The sequence below is a fragment of the Bubalus kerabau genome, chromosome 4 (assembly GCF_029407905.1).
Source record: "Bubalus kerabau isolate K-KA32 ecotype Philippines breed swamp buffalo chromosome 4, PCC_UOA_SB_1v2, whole genome shotgun sequence".
Lineage (NCBI taxonomy): Eukaryota > Metazoa > Chordata > Mammalia > Artiodactyla > Bovidae > Bubalus > Bubalus kerabau.
This window is the reverse complement of record NC_073627.1, coordinates 41263821-41280770: the sequence shown is the minus strand read 5'-3', so window position 1 is coordinate 41280770 and position 16950 is coordinate 41263821. Positions and strand designations below refer to the sequence as shown.

The 16950-nt window shown below is 56.9% G+C and overlaps 1 protein-coding gene across 12 annotated transcripts in view; it reads right to left on the bottom strand.

Annotated features, from left to right (window-relative positions):
* Positions 1–16950, bottom strand: part of SMG6 (SMG6 nonsense mediated mRNA decay factor) — a 201507-nt gene that overhangs the window by 7683 nt on the left and 176874 nt on the right. For 10 of the 12 annotated variants that reach the window (XM_055576925.1, XM_055576926.1, XM_055576927.1 and 7 more), the window contains 3 exons: positions 14432–14608; positions 10587–10733; positions 582–735 (listed from right to left, as the gene is read on the bottom strand). In XM_055576925.1, the coding sequence (XP_055432900.1) occupies positions 582–735; positions 10587–10733; positions 14432–14608 (478 nt within the window). Of the gene's footprint in view, positions 1–581; positions 736–3607; positions 3828–7985; positions 8244–10586; positions 10734–14431; positions 14609–16950 lie in introns of those variants that run through there. The other 2 variants (XM_055576928.1, XM_055576929.1) reach the window with 2 other exon arrangements.

Below are 16950 nucleotides of genomic sequence, written 5' to 3'. Positions count from 1 at the left end.
TGTACCAACAAACAGCGACCAGACAGTGGTGAGGGCCCAAGTGGCAGGAATCCACAGGCAGGAGCCACGGGCTGGTGCTGGAGGGCCTCCATTGGCCTGGCCTTAGGGTGACACTGGCCAGAAGAACGCTACCTCGAACCAACAGAATGATCGTGAAAAGCTACGAGCCCATCAGACCAAAGGCATCTAACCACTTCAAAATCCTCCCAGCCTCCCTGCCAGACCACCCAGCAGCACTGCCGTTATCTGCCAGGGCTGAGTGTTTACCAATAACGGGAACCAGCTTTGCTGTTTTACTGCGAGCTTTATAAGGATAAAAACAAGGGCTGGGCTCGGGCAGCCTCTGGTTGCTGGGACACAGGAGTCCATTTGCTCAAGCAGTTTAAGCCACGGATCAGCCATAATAATTCGAACTGCTTTGATTATTAAACAGTCTCCCTTGCCCCACGCATTCCCAACTTCCCTGCAAATCCCGTCTTACACACACGGCAGGGCTCTGCCTGCTGGGCCCCAGGGCTGCAGCGCGTGCGTGCAGAGGGGTCTCACTGTGCACGTGCAGGGCGGGCCCAGCCCTGACTCACCGATGAGGGGCACCACCAGGATGTAGTTCCTGCTCTCCAGCAGCTGTGCCAGGCTGGCCAGGTGGTCAATGAAGCCGTTGGTGTCTGGTACGAGGAACAAGGGTCTGATCTCGAGCTCCATCTGCCGCACGTGACTCTGGTCCTCCAGGACAGCCTACGGGGACACAGAGTGGTGGATGAGCAGGCCAGTGGCGGGTGAGCCCGGGCCCTGACTCTACCGTGTGCATCAGCTCCCTGCCCCCTCAGCCTTGCCCCCAGCTCCAGACAGACAGCCAGCCCCCAGCGGGGCCGGCCCAAGACAAACCCACGGAGACCAAATGGCTTGGGGAACGGGGTGTGACTAAAACCCCGCATGGGGACTGAGAAGGGACCCTGATAGCATTCAAAATAATGGGGCTCTGAAAGGAAGACCTGGGGCTAAAAATCAACAAGGCGCCTGAGGGTGGTTTCACACACGTTACTGAGAATACAGGAGGTACTTCTTAATCTGGATACTTTAGACATACACATATACTCAGACAGAATCTGTCATTTCCACTTACTTCACTGTGTAGTTAAGAGAGAAAAAAAAAGAACCACCTCAAAACCTATGCAAAAAGAGTGATGCTGACAACTAATAATTGACACCAATGTCTCCTAGAGTGGCAGGAGTCCACAGAGCGGGACGGATGACATCCCAAGTCACATGGACTGAGGAGAATGAAGACCGTCTTCCCCTGACCAGCCAGGTGCTCCCTAAGTGGGGGTCATCTGTGTTCCACCCGCGCTGCTTTGCCACAACTCTGCACAGTCTATACTGTTTGTTTACCTGGTGTTTTTCTTTAGGTGGACTTCAAGTCAACTCGCTTTTGTGGCTCAGCAAATAATATACGTGGTATCAGGAGTCTGAGCGCCCAGCATGTTTACCAGTTCAAGCTGAATTTCCGCAGTAAAGTCAGCATGTTTCCTACGCATCACTAAAAAAACCCCTTGGGCAGCACCAGTGGCCTGGGCAGCATACCTCGGAAAGCTCATGGCCTGGAGTTTGTCAGTCTTACACATTCGCATCTTTCAGGGTTGCTTCCATACCCATTTGGAAAAGCCCAATTTTCTCAAGACTGACAGGGCATGCGTGGCGGAGCCCCTGGGAGATAGGCTTTGGGTCCACCTGTCACTACGGGCCCTGATCACTCTCTGGCTGCTTCATCTTCTGGGGACCATGGCTAGGAAGCAAGCTGGTTTGTGGGCATCTACCCAGACCCCGTGCCCCCATGTGTGGAGCTGGAGGGCACCAGAACAAGCCTGGCAGGGGCCCGGCGCGCAGGTCCCAGCCCTGCCCAGCCCTCCTGTGGCCTCCCGCCACACACCAACCTGCAGGCACACAGACACGAGCCCCGAGCAGAGGGGAGATGTGCGTGCCAACTGAGATGGGGCCCGGGGGCTGGGCCCTGGCCACCAACAGTCAGTGGGGAAGGTGTTCAGGTTTCACTGGCAGTGACAGTAAAACTGAAAGGGCATGCCTCCGAACGCTGGGGGTGGTGCCTCTGTGACCTGCTGGGGACCTTTCCCTTTGAGTAAGTCGCTGCTGCCGCTGCCACTGCCACCACAGCTGGTGGCAGGCACAGGGTGCCGGCGGGCATGGGAAACGCGGCCCAGGGGCTCGGCTGCAGTCTCCTGCGGCTCTCACTCGGGGAGGAACAGCACCTGGCCTGCGGGCCGCCTTCCCAGGAACCTGAGTCCCCGGCCCTCCCCTGGGGCTGCCAGCTAGTGGGTGACACATTCCACCGAACTCAGCCTGGGCATTTAAAAACTATTACTTCTCAGTGTGAGAGTTGACACAGAACACGTGTGATGGCGTGGGTATTTTGTGAGGACAAGAAGCGGTCCCCGCTCAGGCTCAGCGAACACCCCAGCCTCTCCTCACAGGTGGGGCTTCAGCCTCTGGTCCCGTCACCCCTCTTCCCAGGTCTCAGGGCTCTCTACCCGCCTTTCCACCGCCAGGAACGTGCTCTTGGTGTCCCGGGCCCCCAGACCTCTGTCTTTCTCGATGAGAAGCGGCAGGATGAGCCCTCATGTCGGGTTCGCCTCAGGATGGCATCTCTGCCACCGCCTCCCTGGCTCAGACCTGTCACATCTTAGTTTTCCTGCCTCCAGAAGTGACCCTCCGGCCCTCAGGCTGACCCTAAGGAAGTGGCACTGGCTGCCCTTTCTACCCTGCGGGAACAATGAGCTCCCAAGACCTCGGACCAGCCTTCCTCACTGGGGAGGAGGGGGGCGGCCCTTAGGCCAGGTGGCTGAGGGAGGCGGGGGGCTGAGCCTGCTTGGGTGTTTTGATGACAGGACGGAAGAAAAATCTAGGCACAAGGTCCAGGGAAGCGTGCGCCGTCTGAGTTCCTTGAGCGCTGGCTCAGGGCCAGAAAGGTGAATGGAGGCCACGGCGTCGTGGGGAGGTGGCAGCCTGGCTGGGTCCGCAGGGTGGGTGGGACCGAGCTGCCATCATCCGGTCCCGGGGACACCCGCGGACAACTTCCCTTAACCTGGTTTCTGCCCACTGAGTCACCGCACCACTGCTTCCTGTTCCCCACATGCCCTCCTGGGTCTCAGGAGATTCGATGAAGCTGCACCCCCTTCTTTTGGGGGTACCAGTAGGCCTCTGGGGGGGGGTCATGCCTGGGTCATGACACTAGCCCAGTCCCCTTAAGAGAATTCAGACGAGGAAGGATTGGGAATCGCAGGCCCTTGTCTGTGGGTGTCGGTGTTTCCGGTCCTCTGAGTGGCGCTGTGTGTGTGTGTGTGTGTGTGTGTGTGTGTGTGTGTGTGTGTAGCATTTGCCCTCCCAACTTTTCCAGATTTTACCCGTCAGATTCCTGGCAGCTGTGCACGGCGCCTGTGCCGGCCGTCACGTCCCACTCTGATCCCTGGGTCGCACGGTGAGAGAAGGACACAGGATGCGCAGGGAGTGAAAAAGTGATGTCGGTGGGGCGAGTGCCAAGTCCCCACTCAGAGCCATGGGACGCTGGGGAGAGGGGAAGCATGCTGCCGCGGAGTTCAGAGGCCGGTAGTGAGATTTATTTTTGTTTGTATGAGCAAAAAGCTGCAGAAGCCTCTGGTGGGGGTGAGGGGGGCGCAACTGGAATGCTGTGATTCAGACAGACTGGCCCTGGCCCGGAGTCAAGTGTGCTGACCCGGAAGGAGAGGTCCTTAGGAACCCTTCTCGCTGCGGCAAAGGCTGGGCCGCAGTGGTCCTCTGATGCAGAGCTGGGAACCCTAGGGAAAGTGTGGACATGCTGGATCAGACCAGGGGCGACAGGGACCATGAAGTCATCCAGTGTGAAGAAGGAAAGAACTTAACTCTGTGTCTGAAGGCGCTCAGTAACCAACTTTCTCTGAAGCCCGGAGGCACCCTGGAGCAGGCTGGTGGGGACCTGGGAGGGGGCTGGTCCACAGCGACATCTGAGGAGGAAGCTACAGGGCCGGGGTCCCCAGGAAGGGCTCCTTCACAGGTTAAGTTCCTCATTCGACGTGCTGGGGATGACTGGGGGAGGCTGACCCTTTTAGAGAATTGAGACACTGAGAGTTACAAATAAAGGTGCCGCTGTTAGTTCACACGGGAGTCGTGGAACTGAGGAGCTCGGGTCACAGAGCAGCGCCAGGTCAAGAGCAGGCCTTCCTTCTGCTCAGGGCTCCACAGGGACTGCAGCCACAGGCTGATGGGACTGTTGATCCCTGGGCCTCTCTGGCCAGACCAATGTCTTCACCAGAAATGAGAAGTGTGGTAACACAGCGAATTTCCACGCTCATCCTGTGTCTCAAAGTATCTAGCTAGATGCCTGATATTAGTAACAGCCAATTTCAGTTTCCGTTCTTCCTGCCCAACTCCATTTTTCACCTTGTATATATCCATTGGGGGTGACTATCTGGGGCAGCCACTAGGGAGCAGAGTTGGGGATGGCGAGGCGGTGGACTGCTGATCTCTGAGATTCACGGTGCTCTTGGTGGTTTCTTTTTCCTTTTTTCCTTAAAATTATGTGGAATATTTAACTATTTAAAGTTAAGTGGGGGTATTTAAAAAAAAAATTTAAAAACCTGGAAAAATAGAAATGAAATATAAAATAGGAAAAGCTGGTGAGATAATAACCGGCATTGCAGGCAGACATTCTTTTTTTGGGGGGAACACACTGTGCAGCATGTGGGGTCTTAGCCCCCCAACCAGGGACTGAACCCACGCCCCCTGCAGTGGAAGCTTCCAGTCTTATCCACTGGACCACCAGGGAACTCCCAGGCATTCCTTCTTGAGCTGCAGAAACCCACGGGTGCAGATTCTGCATCTGCTCCACAAAGCAGCTTGGGTCACTGGCTTCCCTTAGGATCTTCACTGCGGCGGGGGTTGCTCATGGGAACATTTCTGCTTAGGGTCCCTTCTCTGGATATCCAGAGTCGGTACCACAGAGCTTAACATATACTTGCTGTCTTTTTCAAGGTTATAATTATGATGACTTGCCCGCTACTTCTTGCTGCCCTTTCAGGATGGACAGGGAGTGGCAGGGCCAAGCATGCCAACCCTGGGCTTGCTCCAAGCAGCAGCCCAAGGGTATTTCGGCCAAAAAGCCTGACCTCTCTCAGGAGGACAGCCCCCTGTGGATGCTGCAGGAACCAGAGAGTTGCGAGTGGCTGAAGCAAACTCTGGGATGGGCGTTTGCCCAGCTCCATGGGCTGCTGTGCCTTCCTGTCCTGGCGTGAACGTGCCCCTGGCCGGGTAGTGCGCTGGCTCCCGCCCCGTCTCCGACAGTTAGGAGCCAGGGCCGAGTGTCTGCCTTCCGCTGGATTCCATACAGGTGTGGGGGCTCTGTGTATGCCCCATTGTTCCACAGCGCCGCCCCCCGCAGCTGGGTGGCAGTGTGAATGGGCTGCAGCTATATTTAGCATGAAACTCCTGGGGCCGTCACAAAGGAGTGACCGCATCTTCAGGAGGGTGGGTGGGCGGGAAGGGGACAGGGGAGCAAAGCTATTTTCAGAACACATGTCATTGCTGGCTATGGAGCAAGGCTGTGGCCATAACGCCGAGGGAAACAATAGCTGTGGCCAGAGGAAGAGCCTGTTATGTTTCAGGTGGGATGTTTGCAACTGCTCAGGAAACCTGACCCCGCCCGACAGCAGCACAAATCACAGCAGAGCCTCGTGGAGGCAGAGAGGAGGCGGGGGATTCACAGGGCCAGGGTGAGGTGCCAAGAGGCCACGCCTCGAGCCCGGAGGAGGATTTTCAGCAACTGCTTTGCCCTGGGGGCCTGGTTAGGAATGAAACACTTCTGACCAATTTCCCAGACAAACCAGGCCCCCTGCTCTGGTCTCTGACACCTCCCAAGAAGGGCAATGGGAACAAAAGGAACTCGGCAGAAGGCAGCAAGGTGGGCACAAGCAGGGCAAGACGCAGAGCCGCCTCGGGCAATGGGCGAAGGCTGGGCTGAGCCAAGAGGGGCCGTCTCGAAGCCCTCCCTGGGTGGGCGGACTTGGCCCCCAGTGTCCAGGGCCCGGCCTGGGCGCTGAGGCTCCAGCTGCACAGGTCCCGAGAGCTGCCCACACCCCTTTTCTGACCTCCAGCCGGCCCCACTCACCAGCCTCTGTGCAACGCCGGAAGCGGGGAGGGACAGGCTGCAAAGGAGGCCAGGCCTGGCCTCCCCACATCCCGCAGCTGAGCGCAGGCCCAGGGGTCTAGGTGGGAGCGGGGGAAGCGGGGGTGTGGCTCCGGCCCCAGATCTCAGTTGGACTTTACAGCCAGCATGGGGGCCGGGAGGGTTTTTTTCCAACCCCATCTTCATATCCCTTTCCCCAAACATGTGTAGTTCCTGTTTTGCTGCATCTGTAAAAGGCGCTGGGAGCTGGGGACCTGCCTTACACCTCTTGGTTAACACCCCTGGAGACGGAGGGGGTTCGGAGCCGTGTAATTTACAGCCCATCTCCCCGATCTTAATTCACCCGATGCTCCTCTCTTCCTTATTGTATTAGTGTGACCAGGTACCTGCCAACAATAATGGCCTCTCCAGCTAGGAGCCTCTCCCCCACTCCCAGGACAATTTATACCTTTTCCTTGGGATTTTCCCCCCTTAAATTAAACAAAAAGAGGAAAAATAAGAAAAGGTTAACATGGGTTTGGAGCGCTGCAGCCCCGTAGTTCTGGGCAGGGAGCCAATGGCCCGAGGGCACACACATGTGTGTGCTCTCCCAGAAGGGCCTTCACCGGCCCTGTTTTACAGCCACCTCGGCACAGACTCCAGGGTTCACGCATATGGCCAGACAGATGTGTCTGGCTTACGTTCAAGGCTGGAAAATGAAGAATTATGGAAGTGAAGGGCCCCGGGCATTAAAGGGGGGCGGGGAGAAGGGAAGGGGGGAATTTTTTCTCTGCTGAGAAATCCTCCTGTGGCCGTGAGGCTGGAGGAAGAGGGCTGACAGGAGGCAGGCCGCCAGCAGCGGCGCATGTGGGGCCTGCTCTTAAAGGGGCCCCAGCCGCCCAGCCTGACGGCCCGCAGCAGGCCCTTGGTGCCTGGACCCGAGAACCCTGCTCTGAGGGAGCCAACGGGCGGACGGGTTCCCCAGGCAGGAGCGGCCACGGGCCCCGGAAGTCAAGTCCCGCACGGGACCACTGCCAGATACCGCTTGTCACCCGTGAGGCCGGGCTGCCCATGGCGCTCGGGACAAGGCCAGGTCCCCTCGGCACGTGCTCTTCCAGCGGCCGGCGCTCCCCTTTGGTAACAGGGCTAGCGCCCACCACACGTCACTGACCTCCGCGCCAGTGGACACTCTGGGGCGGGACTTCCTTGGTTCGCCCCCATGTCCCCTTGTAACCAGCCTGGTAGGTGCTCAGCCCTGCTTACCACACTGAGCGGAAGATGCAGGACCTGATTCCAAGGAGTTTGCGGTGCAGCCGGGGAACAAGCCCAGCAATAAGTGTAATCTGAGACGCGATATACATTTCACAAGTGAAGTATAAATCAGTGCCACAGGAGCACTGAGCAGAGAGGTGAATTCCTCCTAGGGGGAGTCGGGGAAGGCTTCACTGGGGAGATGGGGTTTCGTCTGGGGACTGAGGGAAGAATAGAATTTCAACAGGTAACAGGAAATGTAGAGCAGAAAAAAGGGTACTTGGGCTTGAGGGAGCAGCAAGACATAGCATGGGGAAGGGAAGCGCTCTGGGGACGGTGGGAGGAAGGAGGGTTGGTGCTGTCCAGGCAGCGGGGCCGGAGTGTCTGGATGCACGGGCACTTCGCGTGCACTGTTTTCTGAGGGAGGTGCTGTCACTACTTTCGTCTGACAGGTGAGGAAACGGGCTCGAGGAAGTCAAAGCATTTGCCCAACAGCCCACAGCTTGTGAGGGCTCACGGGGAATGGGAGAAGAGGCTGGGAAAACAGACTGGGAACAGCCTCAGATGCCACAGTAAGGAATTCAGCTTTATTAGCCAAGCAAAGGTGCTGATGATTCCTGGGCAGGGGAATGGCTCTTTTGGGAAGGGAACGGTGAAACTATGTATAATGATGCACTGCAGGCAGTGAGCCTGGCTCACAGACCCGGTCCCACAACTCCAGGAGCTGCCATTCATAGACTCCAAGGTAAATAGGACCCCGTCAGACTTGTGCAGTGCAGGGTTGCTGGCTCCAGTCTAGTCAATCCCTGGGCTAAAGCAACAGCTGTGGCGATGGGAATGGAGAGGAGAGGAGGGCATGAATGAGTGAACAGACAGGATCTGATAAGAAATCAGACACGAGGGGGCTTTCCTGGTGGCTCAGTGGTAAAGAATTTGTCTGCTAATGCAGGGGACACGGGTTCAATCCCTGGGCTGGGAAGATCCCACATACTGTGGAGCAGTTACGCCCGTATGCCACAACTACTGAGTCTGTGCTCTACAGCCTGGGAGCCGCAGCTACTAAGCCCTCGTGCCACCACTACTGACGCCCGCACGCCCCAGAGCCCGTGCTCCGCAACAATGAGAAATCCACGCATCACAACTAGAGAGTAGCCCCAACTCGCTGCGACGAGGAAAGACCTGTGTAGCAGTGAATACCCAGTACAGCCAAATATAAATAAATAAAACTACAAACTAAAAAAAGCAGACATGAGGGCTTAAAAGCCAGTGAGGAACTTTAAGATGATGCTCTCAGACTTCCTTGATAGTTTAGTGGTTAAGAATCCACCTGCCAAAGCAGGGGACATGGGTTTGATCCCTGATTCAGGAAGATCTCACGTGCTGCGGGGCAACTAAGCCTATGAACCAAAACTACTGAGCCTTGCCCTAGAGCCTGTGTTCTGCAACAAGAGAAGTTACTGCAAAGAGAAGCCTGAGCACCACAGTGAAGAGAGTAGTCCCCACTCACCACAACTAGAGAAAGCCCAAACTCAGCAACGAAGACCCAGCACAGCCAAAAAGTAATAATAGATATTTTTAAAAATTAAAAAAAAAAAAAAAATGATGATGCTCTTTTTGGTATCATTCATGAACCCACTGAACAAAAATATCTGCTGAGTGTCAACTCTGCATGCTAAGACTAAGAAGTAAGAGAAAGGGAGGAGGAGAGCAAGTAAAGAACGATGGTCTAGAAGCCCAGGAGGTTGGTGTGGTCAACAGACAGAATACAAAGGTCCTTGTGAGCTGGAGAGAGGTGGCTTCAGGGCCCAAAGCCACAGGGAACTCAAGCGTGACGAAGAAGCAACAAAGACAGGTACTTGGGGACCTCTGATACAATAGACGCTATGACTGTTGGGGTGAGAGTCAAGAAATGGAGGTGGTAGTATGGAGACAACTTTTGGGACGACTGATGAGGAAGAAAAGAGCTTCAGATCAAGAAGACAGGCATCCTGAGGACGAAGCTCTGAGGGCCAGGACAGAGGTTTACAGAGATCACGAAAAGAGGGAGGCAGCAGCCATACCACCGTGACAGTGATGCTGTAGAGGTACCACACGCTTAATTCCAACTGGTCGACTGGTACACACATGTCTAAAGGCCCACGGATCCCAACAGACAGGGCTCTTCCCAGGGCAGGGCTCTGTCCGGTGGGCCATCAGTCTGCTGTCAGCCCTCGGTGTGCCGCGAGCACACCCCGCGGGCCACACGCTGTGCTGGGGCCTTATGTGCACCAGCTCCTGCAGGCCTCACAGCCATTCCACGAGGGAGGTGCTGTCACTACTTTCACTGTGCAAATGAGGAAACTGGTCCGGAGAAGTTCAACCATGTGCCCGAAGACACACGGTTGGTGAGCGGTGGAGCCCAGCCTGATTGGGTCAGCCTGACCACACGCACTACGCTCCATCCCAAAGGCCAGAGGTGGGTGAAGAGAGGGCTGAAGACAGACATCCCTGAAGAGGACTGGCACTTCCCCACGTGTGCAGCTAGTCTTAAAGCAGGAGTGTGGCTGGCCCTTCCCCGTCTGCCCTGACAGATAAGAGGAATAGATAAGAGGAAGTAAGCTTACAGCACAAGAGCTGGACCTGGGAGAACCATAAGGAAAAGTTTTCGGGCAGGGACATACAGGTCCACGAGAGGCCCGCTAATGTGAGAATCCTGGTGTGGAGATGGAGAGTTTCTCTCTAAAGGGTTTAGCGTGTCCTATCCAGAGGGGCTCGGCTATTACAGTGGGAATACATGCAGCCAGACTGTGGCCATGACAGCAGCTCACCCCCGAGAACAGGTGTTCTCAATAGAGAACCTAGGTTTCTCCAGGAGTGTCTGCACGAGGCTCAGGGGAACTGGGAAACCCCCGAAACTGTGTGAAAGGTCGGGTCTGTGCGGCATCACAGATCATCACAGGGGGAGGAGCTTTCAGCAGATTCTTGCGGAAGAACCTGACTCTGCCTTGGATCCCAGGAGGAGGGGGACTGCAGGCGCCAAACCAGAATTAAGCGGCGGAGGAAGAACATAGGTGGTGGAACCAGTGAGGTCCCAGCGACAGGGTCCTGCTCACCCCTGCTCCCATCTCCCCTGCGCCCTGAGCAGACCACCACCCATACCAGAACCGCGTGCATGGCCAGGCCCCACCTGGATCTTCTCCTGGCGACGCTGCTGCTCCGCTATCTTTCTGGCCAGAGCCAGCTTCTTGGCCCGAAGCTCCCTGATGTCGTCCTCTCCCCCGCTGCCTTCGGCCTCCGAGTCTTCCTCAAAGTCTTCAATCACCACGTCCTCCTCCTTTGGTGGGGGCGCACGTCAGGAGAGAGAGGACACCGTGAGCCCACAGCACTGACCAGATCCACCCTTTGGTCCCTCCCGCATCTCAACTTGGGCTTCTCTGACCATTCCCTGCATAGGGCCCAACGCTGTGTGCTCCCCTCGGCTCAGGGAAGTGTCACATTTTCCCCTGGCTCTCCTGTGCACTCCAGGGTCCTCCTCTTGCACACTCACAGATCCACACTGTATCTACTTCCATGCCTACAGTCACAGACCTTTCTTCTTTGCACATACTCCAAACGTCAAACTTTGGGCCTATTTTCATTTTGAAATTCACCAAAGGGGGAAACAACAAAAGAAAGTTAAACCACCCAACTGAAGTGTAATTCATGCTAACGATCTGATAGGAATCACTCTGGCCAACAGCTGGGAGCTGGGCGTGGACTCGCCCTCGCCCCAGACGGCGTCAGGGAGCAGATGCTGCAGCTCAGCAGACCTTGCCCTGGTTTCTCTTTAAGACCACAGGCTGGCGGTGTGAGGGCTAGGGGCCCCATGACGGGAATTCACATGACACGACCTTGCACAGCTGCCCTCCGGGGGCTGGGACAGACCGGGAGAAGGCGGGCTGGCTTAAGGAGTCTCCTGCCAGGCTGGAGGCGCCTTCCCCAGGGATGGCACCTCCCTGCTCGCAGCCTCGCTCTTAGAAGCCACTACTTCCCGGGTGGTCCTGGGCTCCACTTCTCACTCCCTCACTCTTGGCCTTGGTCAGTGGAGAACATGCAGCTGCCCGAGAGAGCTCCCTTGGAAGGGACAGTGTTAGCATGGTAACAGGGGGTGGTTGAGCAGAAGATTCCTGGGTCTGAGTGATAACTGGATGATAATAACGATGATGATTATGACAGTAACAGCTGTCACTTACTGAGTGCTTACTATGAAGCCAGGTACCCAGCTAAGCATTTTTCACGTATTAATAACTCATTTAATACAAAAGCCTGTGAATGGATGCTTTCATCACCGCTAGTTAATAAATGAACAAATAGAGGTCTAGCGAGTTACACAATTTGCTCAGGGTCACGAGGTAAGCAAGCGGCAGACCAGGGATTCAAAGCTTAGTGAGTCTGATTCCAAAGTCTGCGCTCCTACCAACGACCCGCAGCGGTGCAGGTGCGGCCCTGGACCTAGATGGAGCTCAAGGTCGGCTTCAGCAGCCCAGCTGTGCTCCCGCAGGCCCACAGGGATCCTGCTCAACACAGGCGACCCTTTCCTCCAACTGCCCGTTGCGATGGCATTCCGATGGACATACTTTGCAGAAAGTGGTTAGCAGAGCGTGTCAGTGGGCAGGCAGTGCCTTGTCTTAGGAGAATCGAGAGGTGGGGGGGGGGGGGGTTAGGTGTCTCAGCAGCATCCTTAAGGAGACGGACTCTGTTCTGCTCATGAAGAAAGATGTCTGAATAAACAGCTCCCCTCTTCCTCTGTCGATCACCTTAAGTGGCTCAGTTTTACAGGGTGGAGAGGGACGAGATCTCAGGATGGGGCCACTAGACGAGATCTCAGAACTGCCACTAACCTACGAGGTCTCAGGGGTCTGGGGTGCTGTCTGCAGTCACTACTCATCTGACAGCCTGCAGGCTCCTGCAGTGTCACCGGCTTCCAGAGTGGCCCAGGGCTTGGGAAGGAGGAAGGCTCTCTCTGCACATTTACTTCCTGTCTTAGGGGTTAACCTGGACGGGGTGAGTGGAGTCAGGTCCCTGGCCGGCCTGTGGGAGACACTGCCCCTGCCTGCTCTGATCAGCGATACACAGGGTTATCATGGGGCTCGCGCCGAGCCTGACTGAGGTCAAAAGAGGGTCAGCGAGGCTTGTCTGAGGTTGGCTCAGCTCTCACACCAAACGAGGAAGTGCAGGGTTGTGAAATTACACAGACCAGGGTAAGCAGGGTTTCCCAGGGGCCACTAACACAAAGGAACCCAGGAGGCTCGTGGGAAAAGGAAGAAGTGGGCAGCACAGCGTGGGTCACAACCTTTGTCTGGGCAAGAAGCCTTGGAAGGAGGGAGACAGTGTGGCACAGCAGAGATCTAGGGCCAGGAGCTGGACTGCTCCTTGTGAGGGGCGGAGCCCCGCCCTCTGGGCTTGCCTGCCACCCTGGATCTGGTCCTGCAGGCTCTTGGGCCAGGGGACATCTCCTGCAGTACCCTGGAGAGCTACCTTACTCACCTACTGCCTGCCTCAGCCTTAAAACACGGCTGAGAGCCCACTGGGGCGCTACCCCGCCAGGCTTCCCTCCATGGTGCCCAGGGCTTGGGTGGCACTGCTCTGCCCTGCCCAGAGCCCGGACACCCCGGTGGCTTTAGCAAGCTCACTGGCTCCTCCCATACTGACAGCTCATTCTTTCCCGTTACTCCCTGCCCAGGTTTCATCTGGAGGGCCTGGAATCATGGGCTCAGCTTCATCCCTGGAACTACCTCTCGCCTGGAAGCGGAGCCCTGTGTCATCAGGGGTGGGGTGGGGTTCTCCAGCTATTCCAATGAAGCCGATCCAAGACTGTGCTGCTCTGAAGACTCTGAAGCAAAGGTGGCCACTCTATCACTGCCTCAGATCACCAGCGACAGCATCCAGCTGACATCTGGCTTCCCGGGCCTGCTGCTGATTTCATCCCCGAACCCCGCCCTGCTCCACCGGGCGCTGGAGACCGCCGCAGGCCAAATGACTGTGCTGGCCGACGGCTGACCTGGCCTCTGGCTGCAGTTGCTTCCGTCCCCTCCTTGAGTCCCACGTTCCTTCCCACCTAAGCCCCCTCTGCCTCTAACACTGGCGGGGTGGGGGGCAAAGAGGAGGGTAGAGATGAGCATCAGGCAAGGTGGGCTCTGTATGCACCCCCAGCAGACAGTCATCCACACCCACACACACAGCAGGGCAGCGGGCAGCGGCAGTAAACACATACACGCACCCACAGTGTCCCAGCTCACACCGACTCACCACCCACAGACGGCGGGGCACTGGCAGCAGTGTTCAGCTTCAGCTGACACACAAGCCCCTGCACACAGAGCCGCAGTAACAGTCGCCCCCAGGAAGAAACCTACAAGCACGGTGAGGCCAACACCAGCGGGGCCTGGGGGGTGGGCACTCGGGCTGGTGCACACACATACACGCTCACATACACTGTCTGGAGTGAGGGAGGCAAGGGCTACAGGAACAACCAAGGGCAAACAAACAAGAGGAGAATTCCTTAATCACATCAGGATGTGCAGGAGGGAGGGCGGGAGGGAGCCAGGGAGGGGGTGATTTTCCACACGGGGCCAGCAATGTCAGCTCTTCCTGTACGTGCGCTGGAGGCTGCAGTTCGGGCCTGTGCTGCACTGGGCTCCACACATCCATAAACTTGATCCTCAGCCTGAACCCTAACACTCCCCACCCCCCCGACCCCCTTCCCTAAGCCGCCAGAGCTGCACATTATTAAACTCTTTCTTCCCTCCCTTCTCCAATGCAACATTAAAAAGAAGCATCTGGAACTCGTAGCAGAGCGAGATGGAGGCACTGGGGTGGGACTGGCAGGAAGGGGCACCAGCAGAGTGCACTCCTGAGGAGCCAGCCGGCTGGTCACGTCGGCATCGCCACTGCTCTGAGTGGTTATAAATAGCCAGGGGTCAACGCTGAACCCTGGGCAGCGCGGGGCTGGGGGGAGCCGTCCCTCGGCCACAGCGGGCTCTTCCCGCATTGTACCTCATCTTCCAGTTGTTTTCCCTCTTGGCTTCCCATTTCCTTTCCCATGGTGTCTGGGACGGGTGCCACTGACACATATTTTCCACCCTTGAATGCCAGCAGAGGCTCTTCTTGTCCACAAAGGGCTTCCAGAAAATACTTCAGCACTGTGACCCTTTTGCAGTCGGCTGCAATAACCTACAGGGCGAGAGAGAGAGAAGAAAAACAGCACTTTCTAAAAGAGAAGATGAGAGACATTGACTGGAGACTTAGGGGCACCCGAGAAATGTGTCATCTGCATGGTGGGGGTGCACGGGGAGAGTGAGCCGGAGCGTGTGTATGTGAGATGAGGCCAAAGGCCAAGATCCTTGAGTCACCACCATCTCCCCTCAGGTCATCTCTAGGGTAGCGGACACCCCCAGCACCAATGACCGTTGTCCTCTGGGGTTTTGCCTCTCTTTGACTTAAGTCCTGATATGGTATCTAGCTGGATAGAAGGAAGGGTGGAGGGTAAGACGCTGATGGTCACAGAACTCGGAGTCCTGGTACTCTCACTGCCACTCTCCATTCTGCTCCCAGCTCCACTCTCGCCAGACTCCTGAGGGGAGAACTTCCGGCCTGAGTGAGAAATGAAGGATGAGGGCTGTCTTGGCTGTTTCATTTCAGGTTTCCCCTGACAGGTTCCTGCCCCACCTAAGAGCTTCTTGTGCTCAAGAGACGGGGGTCCAGCAGGAAACTTGTCAGGAGAAGGGAGACAGGCAAAGCAGGTGGAAGCAGGGTGTTCCACCGAGCTCTGTTCCTCCAGGGGTTTGGGCTGTCCCGCTCCCATGTGGCCACATCAGCACACAAGCCAGTGCTGTCAGAGAAGCTGGGGCTGATTTAGCTGAAATGAAATCAGTGTCTTGAGCAATCATCACATTTGTAAGTGGCTGAGATAAAGTTTCCAGTCACCCTGCCTGGGGTCCTTCTCCTGCGAAACCTGCAAACCCACCTGCTTTGCACCTCCTCGTGCCCTGTCTTCCTCCCTGGCCTCTGGGGTCCTCTTCTCCCTTCTGGGAGGGCACTCACCAAGGGAGGAGAGGGGCCCCCCTTGGATCTGGAGCTCACAAGTAGTGAAGGCCATTCCCACAAGGAAACACTGCGGTGGCCAAATATGCTGCAGGGCGGCAGCCCCTCCATGACCATGACTCCGGCCCCCAACCTGCCACCAACATCATGCCTCCCATCCTATCGTGTGACATGGACTGCCCTGGCTGCTCCGCACAGCGTGGTAACTGACCTGGAGACTGTCTCAGATTGTTTGCTCAGTGGTGCACAGGTGTCTTCGTTATCCCCCTTGCCTGGGTAATAACGCCCGACCCCCTGGTGGCAGAGATTACATCTCGCATTTCCCTGGCAAGGGGCGCCGGGGACAAGCGGGGCAATAGGGAGGCACATGGGAAGGGCTGAGAGGTGCAGGGAAGCCTGGCTGTACCAGAGGGAAAGATGAGGCAGGCAGGATCCAAGTCCGCCAGGAGCCGGTGGAGACGAGCGCCACTCTGGCAGCCGGGTGGCTGGGGGAGGCTGACCGCACACGACTGTCAGCCCTGAGCCGTGCGCCTCCATCGTTGGCCACATCTCAGCCTGGATGGAGGCCCAGGACAGAGGCACACGGCTCAGGACCGACAGCGCCTCTGCTGGCCCCACCAACGGCCTGGGCAGCAACTGAGGCCTGAATCGCAGGCTGAATACCTCGACCACCTGGGAGGCTGGCCTGAAAGGTGCTCAGCCACCCGGGAACGGCTGAGGGAAGGACAGCTGTCGTGAGCTTGGGGTGCCCAGTCCTGTGCTTCCAAAGAGGGAAGAAGTGCATGCCGGGCCAGAGCGGGTCACCGTGGGTTCCATCGCGTGTCTTCACACATGGGATGAGGAAGGCTAGAAATACAGAAGCAGGGGCTAAGAGGCATTAAAGAACAGAGCTGAAATGAGTAATAGCCTGGCAGCCAGCACGCACAGCGGCCTCCCTGCATCCCCAGCCTCTCACTTGCAGAGGAAACTTCTGCATTTCCACAAGACTGCCAGTTTCCTCTCTGTGGTCTAATTTTAACCACCTTGTCGTTACAGTGTGTGTCAGCCACCTGACCCCACTGTGACCTCTGACCTTCTGCCCCAGCTACTGCTTGCACTATGGAGAATTATGTAACGGAGCCAGGACTTTCCTTTTCGGTGTGAGGCTGTTGTCACCGAACGGAGAGGAGGTGGGGTGAAGGAGTGAGAGAAGGACAGAGGAAAAACCTGACGGTGGTCCCTGGCATCACCCTGGGGTGAGGGGTACACTGGCGTTCCTGCTGAGTGTGCAGCTGAAATGTGCCCAGGAGACGAGAGTGTGCCTGGGGGTGTGTGTGTTGACAGGCGAGCCGGACAATTCCTGCTGTTAGGGCATGGGCCGGAGGGCACGCCGAGTTCCTGGCCAAGAGGGAGGAAGGCCGCATGTGTGGACGTGGGGCTCCTGGAGACGGGGATTTCCAGGGACGCAGACATCCTGAGCCGGCCCACGGCAC